Genomic DNA, 25,589 nt, shown 5'->3' on the forward strand with positions numbered 1-25,589 from the left:
GAAAGCGCGTACGAAGATGAGGAGCAAGCAGCCAGGGGCGCGAGATCCCCTGGTGAAAGCGGTGCCGGCGAAGAAATTGGCGCTCCAGACGAGGATTGTGCAAACTCTCTGTTGAGGATGGGTACGAACGTGGCGAGGGCTTGGAATCTAAGCCCCGCCGGCGGTTTCCTACGGGGTACGGGGCAACGTGTCAGCTTCGACCCCGAGGCACCGCCGCCGCCCTCCCAAACATTGCACCAACCCCCGAGGAAGATCGACGAAAAGGTGAAGGTAAGTTTTCCTTTAATTATCGAATTTTAACCCTTAACTCTTACATTACATTTTTAATCATTTATTAATATGGTACTTACAACTTGATTCCAAACGATCCCGATGATCGTTCAAGCAGGGTTAAGATATTTGGCTTGTTATAAAGGCTCGAAGGAATAAAGTCAGGAGACGGAATAAAAAAAAAATAGAAGAAAGCAAAACGATAATCGCGTTACTACGTCGATCCAATTTGCAGAAGTTGCCATTGCGAATCAGAAGCTCTTACCCTCCTATCCCTCCATTTGGCAGTTCGTCCTTTTATTACCTTCTCGAAAGTCGTCTGCAGCCTGACGATTATCTCGCGATCCCTCTGCTTTAGATCCTCGCGAACGAAGCAAACTGCCACGGCAACTTAATTACCCTCTCGAGATGAACCTTAACGATATTTCGATAATCGCGGTTAATCTGATTCGAGCAATCAGCAAAGGTGATTGCATTTTAATCACGGAAAAAGGAACACCCTCGTCTGGAGATGGAAAATTGTTTGCGAAATAATTTCTCATTATCTCTACACCTTGCTTCTCTTAATCTGTTTTAAAACCTGTCCTTTTAATTTGACCAGACTACCCTTTGATAGTTTCAAAAGGAACTACAAAAAATAAATTGTTTTTTATCGTCGCTATAAGAAAACCCGTATGCTTAAACGCGTACGTTTGCTCAGTTACTATGGAAGCTTTCCTTTTTATTACCTCGTAAAAGCTCGACTAGATTGTCTTCGCGAACACGGATGGAACGATAAGCACGGTGGACAACTCTTGTCTCGTTTAACCGACGATGAACAGGCGTCGCTTGATCGTTTCGCGACACGATTTCTAACAAGCACTAGAGTCTACTTCATTAATTATAACCCGTTAGAAACCGAGACATAGAAGTACTGGAAGATAGCACTTGTGGGACATCAAGCTAATATTGTTAAGTCTAGGAGTCTAGATCCTCCATTATCTTTCGTCTGAAGAGTCTAGAGGCTAAGAATAAAGAAGTTACGGAAGAAAACTCTCGGTAAATGCTTTATGGAAAGTAGACGGTAGGAAGTAATGAGGCTAGAGAGAGAGAGAGAGGGAGAGAAAGAGAAAGAGAAAGAGACGAGGTGGGAAGTTCTCGCGACCCTTCAGGAGGAATACATGCATGCTCGCGATTACCCCTCTCAGCTTCAAGAAGATGACATACTGTGCCAAGGGCCGACACTGACAGCGAACGAGTGTTTGTCTGGGCACACCCTAATTGTCGAGCCGCCACACCCTCGGCAAACACTGTCCATCAACCCTCCAGTCGTCCTCTGTTGCCCTGCCCGGCAAGCCGACCCTTTTCCACTGGGACCAGATATATGTACACACATGCCGACCGCGTCCTTGTACGTAAAGGACACGGCCTGATCTATGATTAGAATCGAAGGGTGACTTAATTGTTCGACATGGGAACGTTACCTTCGCGCTGCCACAGATCTCGTTTCGTATTACCTCGAAAATTCCGTTTCCACTTCGATTCGGGTTATGTATGTATGTATGTTCGAGGATCGGTATCCTGAGCTGTTTCGCAGACGGAACGCAATGGTTCTCGAGTTTAACGTCTTCGACAAACTTCCTGATTGTTTCTGAAACTACTTAATGGCGCATTAATAATCTCCTGTTACAGGGGTGAACGTCGGAAATGGATCCCGTTATGTTTCCGAACGTTGGTGTGTTTCTGGTAATTGTTCGTTTTAATAGGATAATTGACTGTGCGATACTAGAGGTACAAATGGCCGAGTCACTGGCAAGTTTCACTGTCGTTTGATATTATTTTCTTCATCTCGTTTCAACTTTTATATTTTTACCTTAACCTACGGAAACCTGTTGTCTCGATCGTATCGACCGGTGTCACGAAAGAAAGAGAACAAGGGTAGGATTATCCGCGGAAAGCATAACCATTATTGTACACCTTCTGTGTCAGCCTTTATCCCAATACTCAAGTGTTTCTAGGTAAGAAAAGCTTCACGATCCGTACCGCCCGATCCCATCCCATCCCATTCCATTCGCAAGAAAGTATGCAAGCATAAATGTTAGCGCTATCTTTGAATGCAACTCTGGCCGGGTTGGTCATTGTTTCCCTTCACGTTTGTTCTCTTACGTGTTGCGTTCTTGTATTCTTTCTCGATCCGCAATCTAATGGCAGGCGTAACGAGAAGTTGCCTCGTAACGAGAGGTTTCCTCATCGAACAATGAAGGGCTATCCGACTCGTTAATTGCTTCCCTCGTACCTCCTACGATCGTCCCAATTTCCAGGCGAAGCTTCGATTTCTAGCTCGCCGGTATCAACCCACGCCTCTGCGCATCCTTGAAGAGCCTAACGAGCGATCGAGCCGAAAGCCGTGCCTCATCTTCGTCCACGGTTCGACGGATCTTTATCGTGCGACGAAGATCAAAGCTGCATCCTCGCGACGCTTCGATCTAGCCGCTCGTAATAACGAGGGTTGTTTATCGGCAATTGCCTAAAAAATCGCTTGTGTAGCAGCGATAGCGAGGAAAACGACGCTCGATTCCGAGAACAGGGCCGTTAAACGCGTTATTACGGACGAGATGAAACGAAGCTTTACGTTCGATACGATCGATTTGGATTTTCTCCTTTCTTTTTATTGACGATATAAACAAGATTCTTGAACAACATCGTTTCTGCCTAGAAATAAAAAATTATTATGGTTGTTTGAAACTGGCGATGTATAGTAAACATGCTTGTCATAAATTCAACCTCTTATCGTAGATTTTCTCCATCCCGGAAATAAAGTTTCGCGTATCTTTTAGTATAGGAAATTACATGGAAAAGATTTTTCGAACTTCCAGTATTGGAAGCTTGAAACGTTCGGATGTTCCATCCGCGTAAAGCGTCAGTTCAATGCAATATCGTTCGCATTTCGCAAATATTTGCTAGTGCTAAGGGGTCGCTTCAAAGGTGAATCGTAAAGAGGGTGCGAGCAGCTTGAAAGGAACGCGTTTTGATCAATCCTTTGAGTGCTACGGACGTATATATACGTTCGGCGAGATGTCACCGATGAAAACCTTCGAGCCATTTGCATATTTTATGAATTCTTTTAGATTTCAGTCACCGTTCAACATTCTACTGTACGATAAATATTAAATTAAAAAAATTCTGATCAAGTGTTTGTTTATAGAGAACTCTACGTTGAAACGATTAATCTTGTCAAGATGAGAAAAAGCTGGAAGAAGAAATAAGGGAATGAATCGTCGGTTTTTCAAGGTTTATGAATGTTGTCGTCAGCAGGGATGTAATGAAAAGTTTCAATGGTTTCAGAGGCACAGTATCCACGGTATGATAGAGGAAGAGAATGTGGTGAGACCGCATCAGGAAATGGCCAGCCTGTCCATCAAAGAGAAGAAATACCTTCTCGCAGTGGAGCGTGGAGACGTTGCCTCTGTCAGAAGGTGAGACTTTTACCCTTTCCGAAACCGGAAGATCATGTGTAACGCGGCGATATAGATCAGAATTGGGACAGATATCCTTCTTCGTTTCGATTCGAGAGAAGATAGTTAAAAATAGATCTTAAACTGAAAGAAGGAGAATCCGTATAAATAGTGCAGGCTTCGCAATAACTCATTTAATAATTTAAGTAGTCCGAGGTACAATAGTCAAGAAATTACAAAGGAACGTAGGTACAAAGCTCATAAATTTCAAATGTTTCATTCTAAAAGTAACCCCTTTGTAATATTATCCATTCGTTTCGAAATGAATTTTAATAGCAATGCGCTCTTTAATAAGATGAAAATTCAATTTAATCTCGTTACGCTCTTTTGTAATATACGCGTATCAAATAAAAATCTAAAAACAAATATTCATACGGTAAACAATAAATGATGCCCTAAATAACTGGCGCAAAAATTGCCACGCATCAAAACGCCAACGGAAGGTGAATGTGTATTTTCATCAAGCGAAAATGAACGTGAAGTAACGTGTATTGTTTCGATTGCTTTCAACGCGACTGCGCCCGGTATTACAATGGTTAATTTGAAAGGCAAGTACAAGCCGTGCACAGAAGCGACACGATCACGGCTTTTATGCAAACGAGTCATATATTACGTGTGGATTAGAAATCGGTGGGAATTAAAGGGGAACGAGAAACGGCAAGGTCGAAAGGCGCAACGAATACCCCGTCTTTGGCCCCAACAAAGGATCTAATTATTCCACGAACAATCGTTTTGCGATCCTGAATCCTTCCTGAAATTCTTGGTCACGATTTCCGTCCTGCTGGCGCAATTAATAGAGGATTTTGCGATGCACAAGCTGGCTTTAGGGTGGCTGGAATTCTCATTTGGCTCGTTCGCTGAAAAGGGAAATACATAGACTCGCGAAAATATTTGAATAATCGATGTATACAGGGAGATGAAAAGTGATTCGTTTCAAATTCTGATTATTCGAAATGTTTTAATATAATTTTTTTAAAACATAGGATGTTGCAAGGGTCTCGCGAAACCGAGATGAACATCAACTGCGTGGACCCTTTGGGACGGTCGGCTCTTTTGATGGCGATCGATAACGAAAACCTGGAAATGGTGGAGCTTCTGATCGAGCACAAAGTCGACACGAAGGATGCCCTTCTCCATGCCATCTCCGAGGAATTCGTCGAGGCGGTGGAGGTCCTCCTGGAGCACGAGGAAAGTCTTCATCGAAACGGAGAGCCTCACGTTAGTTCCTTTCATCTTTGCGAACTTCTTTCCATCGGACAGAGTGTTGGGATATTGTTCAGCGAAACACAAATGGCTAATAGAAATCACAGAAATGAACGTATTACGATCTTTCTTTTACTTTTCTTTTTGTGAAATATTATTAGTCATTTGCGTCTCGGTCAACTCATCGGTAACACCCTGTACAATGGATGTTCGTCCCTTCACGTAGACAATTCCTCGAAAATACGACAACCCTCTATGAACCTTTCTCCCTTTTTTTTATCGAGGACACGTTGGTTTCGCAGCGACAAGCTTCGTCTCGCAATTAAGCGATGATTGCATTTTTCCGCTCTGGTAATTTCGTTTCACTTATCGAAATTCGCTGCAGTTTTCGGCCAGGCGAGAGGATAGTTAAGTAGATTCCGTCAACAAATAGGTCGGGCCTCATTTTAATCAGATCCGGCGCGGAGTTTTTCGTTGCCTGGGCCAACAAAAGGACTTCGATGAAGAGCAACTCGAACTGATTCCACTTCCGTTCGCGAACGCCTGCGCGTGTACCTTCGAATCGGTTTCGAAAGGAAAAAAAAAGTGGAAGAGGCAAATAAAGACGAGGAATTGCAGACGAGAGTTTAATCTGCTTTTTCCCGGAAATCAGCTTACGCGAAACTTTTAAAATAATTGTCCGACTCCTCTAGTGTTTACTGTGTACGTTGCTCAGCTGTGTAAATTAAACAATGATTTAAAATGCATAGAGCTAAAATAAATAATAAACGAATCCTTAATCACTGTTCAACGATCGATGAGTCATTATCATGAAAGAGAACATATCATCGCTCACGTATTTACAATAAATAAATTTATTAATGAATCATTTCTAATGTATTATTACCGCCAAATAAATAAATCCTTTCAGAGTTGGGAAGCCCTGCCATCGGATACAGCCACTTTCACCCCAGACATCACACCCCTAATCCTGTCCGCCCACAGGGATAATTACGAGATCATTAAGATTCTTCTGGATCGCGGATCAACGTTGCCTATGCCCCACGATGTTCGTTGCGGGTAAATAATTTCAATGAATTTAAGATTGTACTAATGGTGATTGTCGTGGAATTTTTGTGAAACAGGTGCGACGAATGCGTCACGTCCAGGAGGGAGGACTCCCTGAGGCATTCCAGGAGCAGGATAAACGCGTACAGGGCTCTAGCTTCACCGTCCTTGATAGCTCTATCCTCGAAGGATCCCATTTTGACTGCATTCGAACTCTCCTGGGAACTTCGAAGGCTTTCGTTTCTCGAGCACGAGTTTAAGTGCGAATATCAGGTGAGATTTATCAATTTTCAACGATTCAGTAATAGCTCGTAATTATTTCCTCGTTATTCCGCGAACTAATTTCGCTCGCTTTGAAGTTCTTTTCAAAGACTCAATTACGTATGGGACTAGAAGTCAACATTCAATTTACTCGTGGAAATGTGATCCCGCAAGGAGAAACGTGTCCGCGCATCCACGAAGAGGAAAGCACATAAAACAACCGCCCAACTCCTGAATCTCCCTTCTTTTCAACCCTTTTTTCAATCCTCTTTTTCTTTCAGTCAATAACTTCCCTCTCCCGTTTGTGGATCTCTGCTGACATCCTTATCTTTCCTCCTTCTCGTTCGAAAATCGTTCCTGAGAAAGTTGCACGGTATTTCCGGCGAAGAAGGGTATCAGGAAAATGAGATAATAAGACTGTGACGTCGAGAACCCTTGGGAAAATATGTAGCACGTGTTCGTTCGACGGGAACAGAAACGAATAGGCCCGTCTCTTGAATCATCGTATATTATTCCCGTCATTTATTTCTTTTTCTCGCGCGGAAAGGATGCTTATGATCCCTCGGAAATATTCCAGATTCCGCGTCTCGCAGAAAATTTGCAGATCACCGAAATTCATGACTGTAGAAAGAAAGAAGATAATCCAAACTGGAAATCTCTCGGCAGTGTTTAAATATTAGTGTTTGATTTGTTGATCTTGGATCTGTTTCAATGCAGGAAAAATATGTGGCCCGAGTCGCGTCAGATATTGACTCGTATCACTGTATTTTTAAAATCGAACGGTAGGATAACGCGGTGAAGGTTTCTCGACGTCGTTTAAATACTCTTGTTTGAAATGTTTATTTTAAATTAAAAAATACCTGATAAGTGAAGCTTCAGATACTGACTTATACTACTAGATATTGACTCTTATCACTTTACTGTCAAAGTTCCAACTTGGCATTATTTAGTTTTGACCTCTTTTAGTTGAGAAAAACAACTGTTGTATTTTTCGACCCGATGCAGCTTCTGCTTGTTTCTTCGACGTTGTTAACACAAGACGTCATCGAGAACGAGCTCGTTGTTCGTTCTTGTAAACCAGATGAACACGTGGTTCGAGAGGAACACATCGAAATACTCGCGATTGTCCTCTGACGTGGAGGAAGACGAGCATCGGGGAGACGAGCAAACGAAGCGATTAATTTTCTGACACCCTGTAGCTCCTCGTCAGGGATCCCGTGGTTCCTTCAATGACTACCGGACGAAAATAAATCATCCCTTATAGAAAACTGATTAAGCCTACGGGATGATCGACAAACGATTAACGAGAATAGATTACAGAAGACCGATCATCGACCCTCTTTTCTTTTTCATTCCTTCAGAAACTTCCTGGCTCCTTCTTTCGTTGCTTTTTTCACTACTTTGAACGACAATCTGTCTGTTAGGAAATATCTCCTTTCAGACTGATATTTCACGGAACGTTTCACGATATCCATGGAAACATATTTACCCCGTTATTGCTTCTATTCATTGATGAAAGTGCCTCTTTCCAAGTTGAATGCCTACGATATTTCGTGAACCATTAAATAGGCCTTATTCTACCCTTCCAGGCTCCTTCAATTTAATTGCAATGACGTTGGAACAAATTGCTTAAAGTCAGGGTTGTTCAAATAAATATTCTACACTGTTATTTTATTCCGATCGAATTCGAATGAAGAAAACGCGACGTTACCTATTTTTCAAACATGAGAAAATATAAAAAAAAAGATCGTAAATGTTCCAAGACGATCGTTAAGAGAGGAATAAATCGCCGTCCGTTCCTTTCCGTGCGTTTCATCGTCCCGAGAATAAAGTTTCCGCAAAATTGCCCGTCACTTTTTCCTTCGCGCATCGCGAAGGGTGTCAAACGATCCTTGTCCCACGACAACGATTGACAAACGACCCTGCTGGAAGAAAAATCCTTTTTTTTTTCCTTCTCAACGATTCTTCTCTCCCCTAATTTTTTCACGAAACAATCGACAGCTCTCTAAGATTCTTTTAAAAAAAATACACGGTCCGGAAAATTCGACAGCAGTCAATTGTACTCTAGGGAAATGGCTAGCCTACGTTACGAAAAGTTTTGCAACCGATGTTACAGTTCGCGTTTAAAAAGAGGAAAACTTTTCTGCAGTGAAGGTCGAAATAACGACGTTGTGATTCCAGGAGCTTAGAAGACAGTGCCAGGACTTTGCCACTGCCTTGTTAGATCACACGAGAAGTTCCTACGAGCTGGAAGTACTTTTGAATCACGATCCCACGGGACCTGCCTTCGAACATGGCGAGAGGATGCACCTGAATCGGCTAAAGTTGGCTATTAAACTTCGACAGAAAAAGGTAAGAAGTACTTTCATTTTCCTTCAAAATGTATTCAAATGTATAGGTCGTTAATACACAAACGAAGATTCAAAACTTTTCAAAGTCGTTCTGCCAAGTGCTTAAATTTCCAAACGAAGTTTGCGGTACAAATCGGTTCAGACTCCTGGAAAATCTTTCCTATAATTGATTCTCGGTTTAGATTTCTAGTATCAAGTCATTAATTGAATGATATTTCGCGTTGAAAAGTGTTCACCGTAAAAGAGTAAACATTTAATTTCCTATCAGTATCGTGTACCGACAGGATCTAAATCCCTTTAAGAGAAAGCAGACGGGCCGAGTTTCGATGTAACCTCGTTAAAGCCGAGAGAAGGATAAGCCGCGACGAGTCCTAACTACGAAATTAGACCGTAATAAGTACAATTTCCCAGCTACATGACCGGAAACTGTCGACCAATATTAGATTACCCCACGGAATTTCCAGTTCGTGGCTCATCCTAACGTACAGCAGCTACTGGCATCGATTTGGTACGAGGGTCTTCCAGGCTTCCGGCGGAAAAACATGGTCCTACAAGCGTTGGAAATCGTACGGATCGGTGTGCTTTTTCCATTCTTCAGCGTCGGTTACATCATCGCGCCGCATAGCGTCGTTGGACAAACCATGAGAAAACCATTCATCAAGTTCATCTGTCACTCGGCATCGTACTTTACCTTTCTCTGTGAGTATTCACCCCCTTACGATCGTTACATGACACAGCGTTTCTCAAACATGCTTTTTAAAATTAAATTGAGAAATTAACCAGATTAATCTTTCTTTACATACATCGATTCGTTAGACGCGTTAATAAACTGTTACGCTTCATTTTACGAAATTCATCCGCGGTTAAGGTATTTCATCTGATCGAAAAGTTTATCGAATCGACTTGGCCTGGTTTCGGCGTATTTTACCTTTCGGCACGTCGTGGAATCAAACATCGGGGCCGCTTCTAAACAGTTTACAAATACTCTCTCACAGTAAACGTGGTTCGCGAATACCTCTCACTACCAATAATAGCAGCGCGGTAATGCTCTAAATTTGAGACATCAACCACAATCGCCATGAAACGATAAACATTTCAAGTTGATTTTCCGTCTACCGAATTACAACGCGAAATTCCTCTGCACTGAATCGTCAAATTTCAAAAATTAATTATTCGCATTCTTAATTAATAGTTTCAGCACGCCTAATTTTACTCGTGTCCTTTCGGTTGACAATGAATTTTTTCGTTATTCTTAAACGATTGTCTACTGTTACTACAAATTTCCTGCAACCGAAGGGTTAAGTACGGACTCTCAAAGGGAACGCGATGCTCGATGCTCGGCAATCTGGAGAAGCGTAATTTACCTCGAAGTTAGACTAATGATATTTTGAATCATGAGAAACGTGGCGAAGTAATGTTCTGTAGGATGCGAGCGAGGCCCAAGGAATTTCGGGAAATTGTTCGGGAACAAGCCAGGTTAATCCAGACGGTTGTACAATGCGGTCACCTTCCCCTGATAATTCCGAGGATAACGCTTTACCGCCATGTTCGTCAAAATCAATTCGAACAGAAACCGTTGAATTAACCCGAGATTATACGTCAGGTACCACTTGAATAGCAAACTTGCTCATTCTAATTAATGCTTAATCCTTTGACTCTCGAAGCGATTAGTTGTTAAAGAATGTTCGAAATTTATACACTGTATCGGACAATGGGAAGTTTCAGATATGTCGATGTATAGACGCGTTGTTATAACGCAAGGGGTACTAATAGATCGCTGAAATAGATCATTCAGAAGTTAGTATACTAACCACTCTACTTAATCGATGTTACCGTAACTTGTAACAATGCTGCAAAGTGACCCAAAGTGTGTTTGAACTGTGTAACCACCACACAACTGCTGCTTTAACACCCTCAACAATGTTGCAAAGAATTATAGAACAATTCTTGAAATTTAAATCCATATTACTACAAAGATTCTGTATTATTTCAGTTGTGAAACAAAGTTGCAAACGCTGCAAGCCACATTATGATATTTACAATATAACTGCGAGCCCCAAATCGTTCTTCGGCGACGTTGCAACAATATTGTAAAACGAGAAATTCGCGACACCCGGATTTGCAACAATATCGCCGAACGAAAAACCGGGATCCCCCGGTTTTGCAACAATGTTGCCGAGCGAAAAATTTGGAGCTCTCGCGTTTGCAGCAATGCTGCAAAACAAAAGGCCTTGTTTGGGGCGTTTGCAACAATGTTGCAGCGTGGTAAATCGCGCATTCAGGGTTCGCATCAGCGTTGCATTGAGCCAGTGGCGTCTTCGAGCGTTACCAAGGGTGTTGCGACAATGTTGTCGAACGAAAACGGGGAAACCTTTACTTTTACAACAATGTTGCCGAGTGATAAATCGCGTTTTCGGGGTTCGCATCAATGTTGCGTTGAGCAAGAGGCGTTCCCAAGAGTGTCGGAAACAGCAAAAATACTTTAGCGCGTTTGCAACAACATTCCGAAAAAGCGGAGATTGCTGTTGGCTGTTTACAACAACATAGCTAAAACAAAAAGGGTCCTAAAGCGTTTGCAACAGTGTAATAACTGAATTTTAACGGATCAGGGGCCAGGTTTACATTTTACAACAACGTGTCGCAAAATTTGGGACCGTTTCAAGGGTGGTGATTGTTTTTCCGAAAATTGTACGCCTCGTTTGAAAAAGCAAACAATTTCACGCGAAAGTAATCGTCTGAAATTGCTGTTCCAAAACCTGACACCGTTACGTATTTGTCCACAGTCATGTTGATTCTGGCTAGTCAAAGGATAGAAAGCGTGATTGGCAATTGGATGGGTCACGATGTGGTGGAACACGAACCGGCACCGACCAAGAGGGGCGCTGCACCCACCATCGTCGAGTGGTAAAACAATATTTTAAACTCTATTATTCTCATCCACCTTTAAATATTTTCCAATCCTTCCAATATACCAACATCTCAACCTTGCGAATTTTCCCTTCGAAAAATTCCGAGTTGAAACTTTTTTCGCGAAGAACGGAACGAATAAATAAATAAGAATGTGAACGTAAGACAGATAAAGTGAATTCGTCGAAAATAAACAGCCACGTTAGCTTCCTGTCGTTGCGAACGATTTCCTTTCGAGCTGACACTGAAAGTGAAATGCAAACGTTCGAAACTGCCGTTTCTCGAAAGTTTCCACGTACCGTGAAATCCCAGAAGGAGCTCCGATTTCTGGCTAAATCGACACAGCGTCGAGTGGGAAGCAATATACGTACTTACCCCGTAGGTTCATCTTGGCCTGGGTGTCAGGCTTGATTTGGTCGGAAGTTAAGCAGCTTTGGGACGTTGGCCTGGAGGAGTACGTGAACGACATGTGGAATGTGATCGACTTCGTTACAAACTCTTTATACGTGGCCACCGTCGCTTTAAGGGTGGTCGCCTATTATAGGGTGCAAAAAGAGATAGAGAGCCAAAAACCAGGTTCCGTGATTGAATTGCAGCGCGAACAATGGGACACTTGGGACCCGATGCTCATATCCGAAGGCCTTTTCTCTGCCGCCAACATATTCAGGTCAGCTTCTTAAATAGTAAAATTTAATCCCTTATTTTCGGAACATCCGGTATCTATCGCTTCCAACCGGAAAATTAAGAATTTACTTCAAGTAAATGTTATTCACTCAAATAATTCCGTAACGCGTGAAATTTTATAGTCTCAGCTGAAAACGTAATTAAAAATCTCTCTGCTTCAAAGCGTTCTTTGAATTTCCACCAGAACGTAATTTTCGCTATGAGTTTTATTCGCACCTTCGTCCCACGTATAATTAGGTACACCCTTTCGGTTAACCAGGCAATTGAACGTAACTCGTGGTTTTGCTATATCTTCTTTCAGCTCTTTGAAACTTGTCTACATTTTCTCCGTGAATCCACACCTCGGCCCTCTGCAAGTCTCCCTCTCCAGGATGGTCATGGACATTATGAAATTCTTCTTCCTCTACGTGTTGGTGCTATTCGCATTCTCCTGTGGTAAATACACCTTAATAAAGTAATTTCATCTTTTTTTTTAAAAGTACTTAAATTGAAAAATTAAAAAAAAGGCACACAGGCTAGAAAATGTTTTACTTTTCAACATGAATGAATGTTTGTGTCCCAGTTAAAGAAACTACGTTGCTCGATAGGTCTGAACCAATTGCTTTGGTACTACGCTGACATGGAGAAGAAACGTTGTCCCAGCGCGATGTCTTATTCCCCTAACGCAAGTGTTACGACCGACTCGAATGCCTGCATCGTTTGGCGTCGGTTCGCAAAGTACGTTTCACCTTTTATCTCGTTCATTTTTACAGTGTTTTTACTGTCAATTTTTACGACACACGTTTTAATCTCACCAGTCTGTTCGAAACCGCTCAAACGTTGTTCTGGGCCGTGTTCGGATTGGTTGACCTAGAGAGTTTCGAGCTGGATGGTATAAAAGCGTTCACCAGGTTCTGGGGGATGCTGATGTTCGGAACGTACTCGGTGATCAACATTGTGGTGCTATTAAATCTATTAATTGCCATGATGAATCATTCCTATCAATTAATCTCCGTGAGTGTATTAATTTAATCTTATCTCCAATAAAGGATTAATACGTGAAGCCAGTCCGATAAGGTTGATTCATTAATTCCAATCAGGAACGTGCGGACATCGAGTGGAAATTCGCCAGGAGCAAGCTTTGGATCAGTTATTTCGAGGAAGGCGGAACTGTTCCACCCCCGTTCAACATTATCCCCACCCCGAAGAGCGTATGGTACATTGGCCAGTGGTTGTACCGGAAGCTGTGCGGTCACAGCAGAGCTGCTAAGAAGGAACACATGCGAACGATCAGAGTGAGATTAATTCTGGTTTAATTACGAGTGTTATTGATTGTGGAGAGAATCAAAGGAAATATACCAAGTTAGAAGTATCTGCAGTTGCCAACTACAGTTTCATGGCGTGCAGCCAACAACTAGATCCCGTATTTTTTCGGACCTTGTTCCAAGTTCTTTGTATCCTAGATTCTTCACGAATTTATTATCATTGTATGCACTTAACGAGCGACGTCTTAATGAAAGAAATCAATTTATTCGAACTCCTACGAAATTTCAATCCTGTTCGAAACGTCGAGCGAACTGGTTACTTTGTTTTCTAGAGAAAGGTTAAGCAGGCTTCAGAGAGGGACTTCCGGTACCAGAGCATCATGAGAAATCTGGTGCGAAGGTACGTGACGGTGGAACAAAGAAAAGCTGAGAGCGAGGGTGTCACCGAGGACGATGTGAACGAGATCAAGCAAGACATCAGCGCTTTCCGGTGCGAGTTGATCGAAATCTTGAAGAACTCTGGCATGAATACCTCGACGACCAGCGGTGCAGGAACCGGTGAGCCGTAGGAGCACGAATGAAATGATTTCGCTGACGCAAATTGTTTCTGTAGAAATATTTTTGGTTTCCCTTGCACCTAGCTGGCAAATCGTGTCGCGTCTTCTTTCGCGCGGGCAAAATTCCTAGCCACATCGTGACGAGAATATGACATTAAGAAGGGGATCACAAGTTTCATCGTTCGTACATGAAAGTTTCGAAGTTCGTTACTGAGAACGCTATTAATCATCCGACGAACTACGTCGGACTAATTAATGCGATTAAGCATCGTCTGCCATGAATATTGCATCCCGTGGTTGAAAGCTGTTCAGCTTTCAACTAAGAAAAGTACCAAAATTCCTATTCGAGGACACGGTTGCCTTTAACATCGGCCCATTAGTTGATTTACTTACACAGAATCCTATTTTTAATTAAGATGTTCGTTATTACGTTAAAGTAACAAGTAATAGATGGACTCTTATGGAAAATCAAACATAGTTTATCATACGAGTGACGTGATAACGAACGCGTTAAATTTCTTTCTTAATTTTTTTTAGTAGTCGCTTTAGCGTAGTCCTTGGTTTTCTGTCTGCCCCATAGAAGGTTCCCTTAAAGAGCTGTCCATAGGTGCGGGGGGTAAGAAGAACCGTCAGAAGGAGCGGCGATTAATGAAAGGGTTCAATATCGCCCCTCAACCGGGCGGAAGTGGCACTCTACCACCGGTTGACGAATTTACAGCGTCGTTTGAACAAGTGCAACACGAGAACTCTCACGAACACTTTGGTTCTACTTTGAGCGGTATATTCGGTCCTGGCGCTACACCCAAGAAAAGTCCGCATCACATTAGTACCAATAGCGTACCTGGACTTGGATCGGGTAGACAAAATCGAAGGATTAGATGTAGTTCGAAGAAGAAGAGATGGGAGAACCTTATCGAAGCGGCCAAGGTTCGTGGCAGGGTCTCCAGGTTAATCGGTAAGATGGAGGTTTAATAATTTCATTGTTAACGGTACAAAGACTCGTTGCACGACAAGTTTCCTCGCTTTCTTAGGTAGATCTCGTTCAGAAGATTCCGTCTACTCACCCGCGTCCGAAGATGGTGGTTCGAGATCGGAAGGATCCACGGATTCTAAGTCCTCCTTGGAGACTCCCACTCAGGAAGTCCAGACACATCATTCGCATCACTCGCATCATTCGCATCATCACGAAGGACATCACATGTTCGCTCATGGTCTAGGCGCGTTAGCGGCACTGCGGAAAAAACGCAAAACCTTCTCGGACTCGAGATCGTCGACACCAGGCACGAGGAGCAGCAGTGGGACGAATCCGATTCATCCGATCGCCTCGGTTCTTGTCTCGAAAGTGTCGAAGAAGCAACATTTGCAGAGAGCTAGCAGTGTTCCGGCCCGGGGACCGGAAGTGAGCCAGCAACCGATTCCACCGAGACGACACGAGGTTACGCAGAGTCAGCAACCTAGCATCGATACACCTGAAGGTGCCAGTGTTAGCGAGCAACCTGGTGAGCATTTTCTTTTTTGTTTTAATGAAAAGCGCTTAGATTTAAAGCAATTTATTTATTATTATAAAATTCCTCTCTGACGTTGAACGTGTGAAAAAACCAAACACTTCAAGTTTGCTTAGAGCAAGAGTTTCAAGTAATAAACCGAGTAATAAACGTCCATTTACGTAAATGGTTAACAAGCCTCTGAAGATCTATTCGAAAGCTCTGAAACTTCATCAAGGCCAGGAGAAACGTGAAAACCGTAGCAGCAGCTGGATAGTTTGGTTTATTTATGTTAAACAGTCGTTCCTGCCGCTCCTTTGACGCCGTCGACGACCGAGGAAAGCGTGATAGCCAGCAGTTCTCTGCCCGCAACCATGAAGAGAAACGGTTCAGCTACGCAACTGCAACGACTTCCGGGCATCGAGCCGATATCCGGCCACGATGTATCCGGGGGATGGCTCTGAGAGGATCCATCAGTCGCCATGTCGCGACCTGTCAGTTAACAAATGGAAGAAACTCGATCGTCCACGAGTTTCGTTCCAATCAGCCGCGCTTGCAAAGAGGCTGGGACGACGATATCGATCGAAATGGGATCACGATTGATCGCGTCGTCGTCGGCACACGCACAATGATGCCTTCTCGCGACGACACCGAGACAAAGAAACTATATATAGTATATATATCTATATATATATATATTGTTTTTAACAAGCGACGTCGCCCCGTTTAATCACGAACAATGCTCGTCGACCCATCCTGGCCCTGTTCCTTTCATCAACCAGAGAAAAAGAGAGAGGAGAGTGTAAATTTTCTAACGCGCTAATATTTCTTACTTCCGGCGAGATTAACGATCGAAGGCTCGATGAAAAGGGCAAAAATGATTTCTTTCAGCCCGATAGGTCTCCAGTTTATTTCCTGCTACCAGTGGACTCTATTTTCCCTGGATCCTTACAACATCGTATCGTGTTCCTGATCCGCAGTTTTCTCACGAACCGTCCGAAGTTAATCTCGTCGCGACGCGTCGTCCATAAGCGAAGTTTACTCGTCGTCGAGGATTTTTTACCGCGTGTAGAACGATTGTAGCGGATATAAAAGTGTTTCCCGAATCGATCGCGTAACTCGAAAGTGGGCCGGTTTCCATCGTTCGAAAACAGTGTTCGCGGAAACGATTTGGATCCGTTACGTGTAATCTCAGTAACCCATTACTAACTACTTATTTACTACTACTGCTCTACTACTGCCAGAACGGAAGAGGGCAAGTGGGTCGACGATAACTAGCCTAGTCAACACTAGTCGGACGAACCCGTGCTAAAGAAGAGGACACGATGATTTAATTGTGTTGTCGCGTTAACCTGTAAGAGACAATTTAATTGTATTATCGGTGAAACAAGGAGGAGAATCGTTATCGTCGTTCGTTTCAGTGTACTGGCGACCACGTCGAATTTATCCTAACCCGCTTCAGGAAGCTGGTCTACTTGAAGATCGGAACTTACAATTAGTCGTTTTCCTATTTAATCCACAGCTCGTTGTTATTTCCTTTTTTCTCTCTCTCTATGTTACTTATATTCGAAACTATTTCTGCGAATTTGTTTCAATGTTCAACGAACTCTAGTCATTAATCTAGTCGAACGATTTTTATTTCTTTTCTGGCGTTAGTGAGAAAGGTGAATTTTCCTCTAGTCCCGCGTATTTTAAGTTTCTTTTCATTTTTAGTCATTCACGAAACAGGGAGAAACGAGATAAATGTGTCACGACCAAAAAGGAACGAGCCGTAGCGTAGTCGTGTAGAGGCCTAAAAAAAAAAAAAAGAGATTAAGATCCGTACTACTTCCTAGATATTACGTGTACGTATGATAATAACTATTATTAATGTTATACGCGCCGTCAGGAGCGCGAAACAAAGCGCCGAGAAGGAGGTGTGCGAGCGAGGAAAGGATTTTCAACTTCATCATCATCTCTCAACAACAACGACCACTTCCTTTTCCGCTTCTCCTCGTTGTAATCGCCTACCTGACACACACCGTGCGCATAGTAATCGTACCGCCTACGTGTATTATTTACGAGATTATTAATTGTAAATGTAAAGTTTAGATGTCCACTTGGCAACCAAGAAAAAAAAAAAGAAGTCGTAGTGAATGTTATATTGTGAGAGAGGTTACATATACATAATACTGTTGTAAGAAGAGAAAGAAACTATCAACGACAACCAAAAGAGAGAAGGGAGCGCGTAAACGCGAAGCGGAACCAAACATAAGAACAATTTTATTAACGAAAATTAAATTGAAACAATAGACGACCTTGATTACGAGTAATAGTCGTACGAAGTTTAGCGAAGTTTTTTAATGATCGAATTTCAAATATCGTTTACGACAGCGCAGCATCAATCACACGAGAGTTTCCGGATATTTTATAGCGAACGAGGTCTATCGGGGACTGGAACAAAGAGTGTGAGCTGGTATAGAGGATCTCGAGATTCAGTATTTTTCAGCTAGTATTATTGTTTAACGACTCGTGAATTCGTTGGTGCTTCAAGCGGAAAGCTTATCGACACTATAGCATGCTTGTTGAAGTTTTCAAGCGCTATCCTGCGATACCTTTGTATCGTGAAATCGTATCAGACTTTTCACGTCTTGAAATGGGCGAACAATCTAAATCAAAAAGACATTCGTGTTTGTTAAGCTGAACCGAAAGTATAAGTTCCCCCGTGGCCACGGAACCCGGTGAATTATTTGATTTAAAAAAATGTTCGCTTATCAGAAACAAAGAGGAATCAAAATTACAACACGCAATGACGGATCGATTTTAAACTGTTCGATTTTAATATTCGTTTACGATCGTAGCGTGGTCGAGTGACAATTCGACTCGGAGTAGAAAGATCACGAATGACCATCAATAAAATACCATTTATTCTGATACATCAGTTTATTTCCTGCCCGTCATTATAATTCGTCACGTTCAAGATTGAAGAATTCTCTGAAAAATCTTATTTTACAAAAGTAATAAAGCATCATTTTGGATCGCACCGTTATCTGATCCTTTCTTGATTTCAAGTACAATTTTTCATCTTTTACCGACTGTTTCAGGAATTAATTTATTCGCAGGGTGCAAGCTGACACCTGGAGCGTCGCTGAAGCTTCTTCGGACAAGGACGTCCTCCGTTTTCAGCATCTTGCTAAATGTTCGAAATCGAATAGCATCGTTAAGAAGAACAGAAATCATAAATATACTATCTTGAAATCGATGATTTACCTTGATGGTACGATAACTAGCAACTCGGCCTGCACCGCAAGTAACGCTGCAGGGGCTCCAAGGTGACCAACTGCTCACAATACAATCGACAGGTGCGAAGGATTCCGATAATGGTGCTTGCTGAGGAGCCGAAGCGTTCACGGATTGTCCAGTGAGGATTGCTCGAACCTGAGCAGAGACAGATTTAAAATATTTTATTCTAATAAGATTAATTATTTTTCAGGAGGACTACCTGGTGACTGGCACCATAAGGACTTCCATAAATGAATATAAAATATTCTACTCACGATGCCACAGGTATTGTTACATTCATCGGCAGTCAAGAAATTATTCCTGTTACCGCGACAGCCACCATAGCCGAAAGGTACGCACATCAGCTTCTGAGGAACGAAAGCCCATCGTTGGAAGTATCCTCTGCAAGGTCCAGGATCTGCTTCCTCCATGCAAACCACTGTGAACGTAATTAATTAATACGAAGTCTAAAGAACAATCACGGTAAAATTAGTCCAAGTGTTACCTTTCGCAGTTGCCATGTCGAAGGTACAGTCAGCTTGCACAAGACAAGGTCGTTGTTGAAGAAGCTCCATTTTTGAGGAACACATTTGTTGCTGGGATGGATCGACCATCAGTAATCTGGTCCTTAATTTCACTCCTTTTCCACAGGATGCACTGCACGGCGACCAATCGGACCAATCTGTCACCTTAAACGCAGGATATCGTACAGTTTAATAAAAAGATAAAGGAAAATTACCGGATGTTCGTGAGGAGCATCGGATTGCAAGATTTAATATACCTTGCACGTAGGATCGATCTGTTCCTCGAAGCCAGGTGGGCAAGGTGGTTCCATGCATTTTTCTTTCTCAACGACGGACACGTAAGGGCACTTTTTACGACCCATAGGATCGTTGAACCTCCTCGTTCTCATCTTAACACCTATCCCGCAAGATGACGAGCATTCGGACCACTCGCTCCATTCCGTGGTCCTACAAATAGGATCGTTAAGGGGGATCAAGCCGCTGTCATCCGGTTCTTCTTCTCCTCTGAAATGAAATTCGCAAATGTACACGTCAAGCATAAAGCGGCAGGCGAGATACTCACGGGCATTCTGGGACGGATGCCACACACATCTCCTTTGAAACTAATTGTCTGTTGCACTTTAACATGGCTGCTTTCTCTGGCATCAGGTAGGACCTGGTGCGCATCCTTAGACCTTTGCCACAGCTCACCGAACAGCTCGACCAGGCTGTGTAATCCGTCGTTTGACATTCGGCTGTGTTGGAAACAAGCGAAAATTATGTTAATTCGATTCTGACGAAAAATTGAGAATTAACCGGGAGATAAATAAGAATTCTCGTACGTCTGACAGTGTCCTCGGTGTTTTCAGCAACCTCGAGCTGAGTGAGTTGCTGTTGCAGAGTCTCCTCGTCGCAACTCTTCGAGATGATCTTCTCCCTATTCAAGTACAACCTGGCCAAAGGTAACATGGGTCTTCCAGTTGGATCGTAAAACGGTGATCTAGGATCTTCCGGGTACAGAGTCGTGATTGGTTTCATCTTTTCCCTTGGTTTAGTTTCGGAATTCGGTGACATGTAGGAGATTCCATTGTCCGTGCCGGCGTCCCACGGGTACAAGTCGATTATCTCGCTCTTTGTCCAGGTGCAGTCCTTTCTACAAAGGTTCAGTTTGCTCACGCCGACTACCCAATCTGGTGAGGGACCCAGCATGGAAGCAACGGATACCATCGGGTGTCTTTTGTCAACTCTGAAACAAAATATAAAAGTTCGTGAATTTACTATACTTTCTATGAATGAGAGAAATAAACGCAGAATGATTTACCTGAAACTGGTGCTCGTATTGCTGTTTACGTTAGGATACCAGAGACCAGCAGCCTTGACGAGAGTCCTCAACTGATTCGAATTAGCTCTGAGCTCAGCTTCGACTCCGGATGCAGAGCCCCATTCTGCCAGTTGGCGAAAACCATCGGTAGCAATGTGATCTTTACCCCAGAAAGAGAAACTGGGCACGTGGGACGCACCGATCACGTCGCTGAAGTGGGTCAACCAGGCGGAGAACGGGAAGTCCTTCGGATGGGTCACGTTCGACCAAATTCCCTCCATTATCAGCTGGAAGGTTGAGGTAGGAATCGATGAAAAATTGCTGCTACGAATTTTAAATAAAAAAAAAATCATTTCCCCAGGCTCACCGAGTATTTCGCCTCATCGCAGGCACAACATTTGTCGACATCAAGGGTCTCGACAACCTCCGCATCACCCGTTTCGCAGAAGGTCCTGGTCAAAGTTCCATCCTCGGCGTACCATCGCACGTTATTCTCCAGAATCATGGCCGTAAAGATAACGCACCCAGATCCCGGCGGTGGTGCCTTCCACATCACTTGGATCTACGCCAAGGTAAGGGAAGCGTTTTAGTATCTCGTTGCGGAAATTCGCGGCTTCTGGCCGCGAATCGAACAGCTGAAGCTTGGCTAACGTCCAGCACCGGGAAATTTATCCGCGATTCTTGCATTTCCGTGGCTTATCTTCTCGTGTATTTGATGCGCTCCGATAAGAAACATTTAACGAAGGAAAACTAGTAACCGAAGTCCGAGCTCGTGTCAAAGACAGTGCCAATTTATTTGAAATGGAACTCACTTCTGTTTTCGGGAAATCGGAAGCTTCTGAGATTGTGTTCACACAGTCTTCGTTGAACGTTGTCAGAGAATCGGGGAATAATTGAAAATACCCAACACGAGCTGCGAGATTATTGGGCGCGTGTTGAGAATGCACCGAAAGGGTGAACCGGGTGAATTGTTGCAATCTCTCGTGCGTTCGAGAACCTGGAATTAATTAGAAGAAGAGTCAATAATATTACGGTAGTTAATCATGATTTCAGGGCAGAAAGTTAATTAATGCACTATGTACATACGTGATTACCTTGTAAACTGATCGTATATATAGCATTCGGGATATATTTGTCAAGCTTTCCGCTAACGAGAATCCTGTAACCACCGTCACCCGAGGTTCTCGGAGCGGAAGTTTGTTCCGCGGTCGGTCTCATAGGACATCCGGCCTGAGCCGCGATCACCAGACACGCTGTCACGGCCAGGAACAACATGGTGTGATCTGAAATGATCGGTTCGCTTAAAATTAGTTGAGCCAAACTCGGCCATTAGCGATTAGTATTCAGTGACGCGATTGCTCCAAATTTCATATCTAACTCCTTTGAAGTGGTAATTTCGGTTAGCCATGGCAAAGGAATTTAACGTTTCGCTCGTGAATCAAGTTAATTTGAGCATATTAATTTAATCCGCATCCTTTATGATAGAAAATAATTTCGATAGACGATTAAAATACACCGAAGTTAATTTACAAATGAGATAGAGATCATTCGATAAAATAGTCTTTTACTTCGATCATCTTCGTCACGATCGTTCTCGTTCGAAAGAAGACGGATAGAAAATCGGTGCTAATTCATCACCGACGATTCTTACAAGCAAGCTCTCATGCGATCGGCAATCGCGTCGCGTTCGAGTTTCTCCTCACGGCTAGTTAAATCAGTGTGCGTCTCGTAACTTCGTTTCTTATGTCACGTTTCGAAGAAACTAAGCTAGTCGTGTCGCAAGCGGATCGCTCGATCCACGGAAACCAACTATCCGAGAAACTTTTCGTCCGCGAATGGAACCGGAAGCGCGAGAAACGAGCTAAGAATTCGGAAAATGAATAACTTTCGATTTCTTGAATTAATATAAAAGTCGCGTGAGAAAATTCAGCAAAATCACAGCGAAGGTATCCGACGATCTACAGAAATGATTTGAAATGATGGCTCATTAGTCACGGTCATCTGTCGATTAATTTCCATCGCGAAACGCATCGTTAATTACAACATCGTTGAACGCAATCTCTTCCATTCGAAATGCATAAACAATGCAAGCGCGGGAATGTGTTCGATTCAGAATGGCATGGTATTACAGAAAGGCCTGTGTCAAACGTGTAAGAACGATTACAAAACGAGAACGCACGTTCTCCAGATATCCTGGCATCGTCGGCGATCAGGAAAACGTACGAACCGAAGAGATCCGTGCATCCTCGAAAGTTCGACGAGGACAATAAACACGTTCAGCTGGCTAATGATCCAGCCGAGAACTTAGAGATGCATCGAATTACGCGCGAGCGTGCCTCGGAAGTGGGTCGGGAGATTCGAACCGGCTCTCGAGATCGTCGCTCTCCGCGTGTAGGTGTAGGTTTCTAGAACGATGGACTCGTGGCAAATCGGTGAAACAAGGACGAGAACATTTAAGCGAGCAAATCACCGGAAATCGCGCTGCGTCCAGCAGAGTTTCCGCTACGGGACGCCAATCGTGCTCTCTTGTTTTTCGAGATACAAAACGAAAATTCGGATGTTTAATAGACGCGATGGTGTTCATGTTTGAAAGTGAAAGTTTAGAGATAAAAAATTTCCATGAAAACTCGTTGAGAATTACATTTATCGTCCTACGACCAGTTAGAGTTAATTAAAACAAATGAGTCGCGATAAAATGTGTATTTTAGTACTAAGCATTCTATGACCTCGTTTCAGTACAATGTGTATGGACAATGATATTGTTTAAAAATATTAAATAAAATGTCTGTTTACTTACGTCACTTTAGACGATATCAAATAAAATAATGGGAAACTAAGAATTTACGATAAGACATGTTTTCAAAAATTTCTTTCAATTAAATGTTCAGACTCCGCCGATGATTTACATGTATTAATTAAATCTGTCGATTTCACGAGGTATCGCGGCTGTTTACTTTCCCCGTTTCACTGCGAACGATCGAACACGATGGAAATTAATCGCAAATCTCTGGAGGGAGATCGATCGTGAATTTCACGAGCCGTGGAACGAAAACGATCTGTATTTAACCACGTCGAGTTCATTTTCACCGTCGTGAATTCACGGTTTCACGCCCCTGACTTTAAGCGTGACTCAGGACGATCGCGAAAATTGTATGCAATTAAAAATAATAGCCATTATCGTGTCACGTGTTTAAACATAATTTAAAGTGACGAAGAGCTATTAAAAAAGAGTATTGAGACTACGAAACATTTAGTCGATCGATTACAGCATTGAATGCAAAATACGATTGCTAATTAATGGAAGGATTACGCAATTGTGTTCATGTTTGATAGTAGTATGATATAGTAATATAACAAAAAAAATGAGATAAGAAAATGACGGTTCATGGATATCCTTTTGGAAAAATCTATAGTACTAGATTGATCTGAAACTTATGTCATTTTTATTTTTGTTCGACGAAGAGAAATGAACTGTAGAGTGGATGCATATCATTTCCAGATCTGAAATTATTAATTAAATCCACGCAATTAAAATCCCAGATGCTAATTGTCTTCGATAAAAGTTTCTTTCCCGATAAACATCCGCTTGGAAATCCCTTAATTACCGTGCACCTCCTAAGGGGCAGAAGTTGTTCAAGTACTTTCAGTCCCGTTTCAATCGTAAATTACACCGATTCCAATCGCACCAATAAACGCACTTCGTCACGCACTTAACTCATGGAAACTCGTCTTCGACACTTTTTCGATCGATAAAACACGGCAGGACGACGTGGTGAATTACCACGCTGAAAGTGTTGGACGAAGCGGGATGCAGCTTCTTTTATGAGCCTCTCGCCCTTTCACGCGCGCTCGCGATTCCACCGCTTCGGGGTGTTTGGTGTTTCGCTTTAGGCGAAATTCGACGTGGTTCACATTTCACCGATTACTTAACGACACTCGCAAAAAAAATCGACAGATACGCTTCCTCGTCGCTCTATCTATCTAACGAGTTTCGCAACCGACTCGCCAATTTTTTTCATCCCTCGGAAGATTAAAAAAGTCGCTGATCAAACTTTCAGCAAGACGAGAAAGGAGCTTGCGAAGATTTTAGAAAAATGTGAAACAAGGCTCCCAAGAGAAAATTGTGGTATCAGAAACAAGCTTTCAAAGAGGAAAGTGCGAGGTTTTCAGAAAATCAAGAAATAACCTTCCTAAGGAAACGTTGCTATCATTTTAGAAAAATGCGAAGTAAACTTTCGTTGAGAAAATTAAATAAAAAAGAATTAATTTATCTCGCACAAGGAGTTCGCTGAGATCATATATTTTCCTACTAATTAAAATTTAATCACACGATAAAAGACTAAAATGTTTTCAACACCCTACCGTGACTCTTTCACCTTTTATCGCTATGTATTATTATTACCCCCTCGTTAACTCGTGTTTATCATTCTCTTTCAATTATGCTCAACTATAAAAAAGATTCACTTGGTGTTAATAAATAAATAAATTGCACACCTTGTACGGCACTGGGCATAAAACTCGTCGACACGATTGCGACGATTTCTTTTCCTCTAGTTATCCGCAAGAAATTGGAATTGCGACTAGTGCACCAGACGAGACGAGACGTTAAAGAAGACTAAACGAGATGACGAACCGGACGGCAGATATCGCGGATCGGGAAAGTCAACATTCGAAAAACGGCCGCCTCTGACCCCTCCTGTGCGCTTCAGATCTTCCGGAAGCTCCTTCGAAGCTTCCTGTCAATTTCGATTACTATTCGATTGTCGGAGATTTGTTAATCATTTGACTTAACGAATGATCGCATAATATAGCAAAGACTTTGATGTCAAATCTGTAGTGACCCAATTTAACCCATTTCTTCCGAAAAATAAAAATTGTAAAAAAATATGGTATTCTGTCATCAATTTCACTTTAAAATAATTGAAACAACATTATAAATATTAAAAACTTCCTGGTAAAAAAATAAAAAGTTTATATTTTTTCGATCGCATGCTTTTATTTG

General features: G+C 42.5%; 2 protein-coding genes across 13 annotated transcripts in view; one reads left to right on the forward strand and one right to left on the reverse strand.

Moving 5' to 3' along the window:
- The window catches only part of LOC114881914 (transient receptor potential-gamma protein), a 55,748-nt gene extending 37,331 nt beyond the window's left edge, over positions 1-18,417 (forward strand). For 4 of the 9 annotated variants that reach the window (XM_029198800.2, XM_029198818.2, XM_029198796.2 and 1 more), the window contains exons 3-19: positions 2-270; positions 3,595-3,725; positions 4,748-4,982; positions 5,878-6,026; positions 6,092-6,287; positions 8,457-8,627; positions 9,070-9,325; positions 11,410-11,530; positions 11,916-12,200; positions 12,519-12,652; positions 12,805-12,934; positions 13,015-13,210; positions 13,297-13,491; positions 13,794-14,019; positions 14,599-14,973; positions 15,050-15,517; positions 15,803-18,417. In XM_029198800.2, the coding sequence (XP_029054633.1) occupies positions 2-270; positions 3,595-3,725; positions 4,748-4,982; positions 5,878-6,026; positions 6,092-6,287; positions 8,457-8,627; positions 9,070-9,325; positions 11,410-11,530; positions 11,916-12,200; positions 12,519-12,652; positions 12,805-12,934; positions 13,015-13,210; positions 13,297-13,491; positions 13,794-14,019; positions 14,599-14,973; positions 15,050-15,517; positions 15,803-15,966 (3,701 nt within the window). In that variant the 3' untranslated portion in view covers positions 15,967-18,417. Of the gene's footprint in view, position 1; positions 271-3,594; positions 3,726-4,747; positions 4,983-5,877; positions 6,027-6,091; positions 6,288-8,456; positions 8,628-8,894; positions 8,980-9,069; positions 9,326-11,409; positions 11,531-11,915; positions 12,201-12,518; positions 12,653-12,804; positions 12,935-13,014; positions 13,211-13,296; positions 13,492-13,793; positions 14,020-14,598; positions 14,974-15,049; positions 15,518-15,802 lie in introns of those variants that run through there. The other 5 variants (XM_029198808.2, XM_029198804.2, XM_029198812.2 and 2 more) reach the window with 5 other exon arrangements.
- LOC114881946 (spondin-1) lies at positions 18,391-25,221 on the reverse strand. 4 transcript variants are annotated; one of them, XM_029198834.2, is made up of 12 exons: positions 25,082-25,221; positions 21,682-21,870; positions 21,400-21,584; positions 20,955-21,149; positions 20,588-20,874; positions 20,109-20,512; positions 19,850-20,021; positions 19,545-19,791; positions 19,269-19,452; positions 19,039-19,202; positions 18,752-18,919; positions 18,391-18,674 (listed from the first exon to the last, which is right to left on the reverse strand). In XM_029198834.2, exons 1-12 carry the CDS (start codon positions 25,098-25,100, stop codon positions 18,594-18,596), a joined length of 2,295 nt encoding a protein of 764 aa, XP_029054667.1. In that variant the 5' UTR covers positions 25,101-25,221; the 3' UTR covers positions 18,391-18,593. The 4 variants fall into 4 exon arrangements, with proteins under 4 accessions (XP_029054667.1, XP_029054678.1, XP_029054674.1 ...); XM_029198845.2 differs by lacking the exon at positions 25,082-25,221 and adding an exon at positions 24,950-25,032; XM_029198841.2 differs by lacking the exon at positions 25,082-25,221 and adding an exon at positions 24,193-24,458.
- Positions 25,222-25,589: the final 368 nt, after the last annotated feature.

Source organism: Osmia bicornis, chromosome 1 (genome assembly GCF_907164935.1).
Source record: "Osmia bicornis bicornis chromosome 1, iOsmBic2.1, whole genome shotgun sequence".
In the NCBI taxonomy this organism is placed as follows: Eukaryota; Metazoa; Arthropoda; class Insecta; order Hymenoptera; family Megachilidae; genus Osmia; species Osmia bicornis.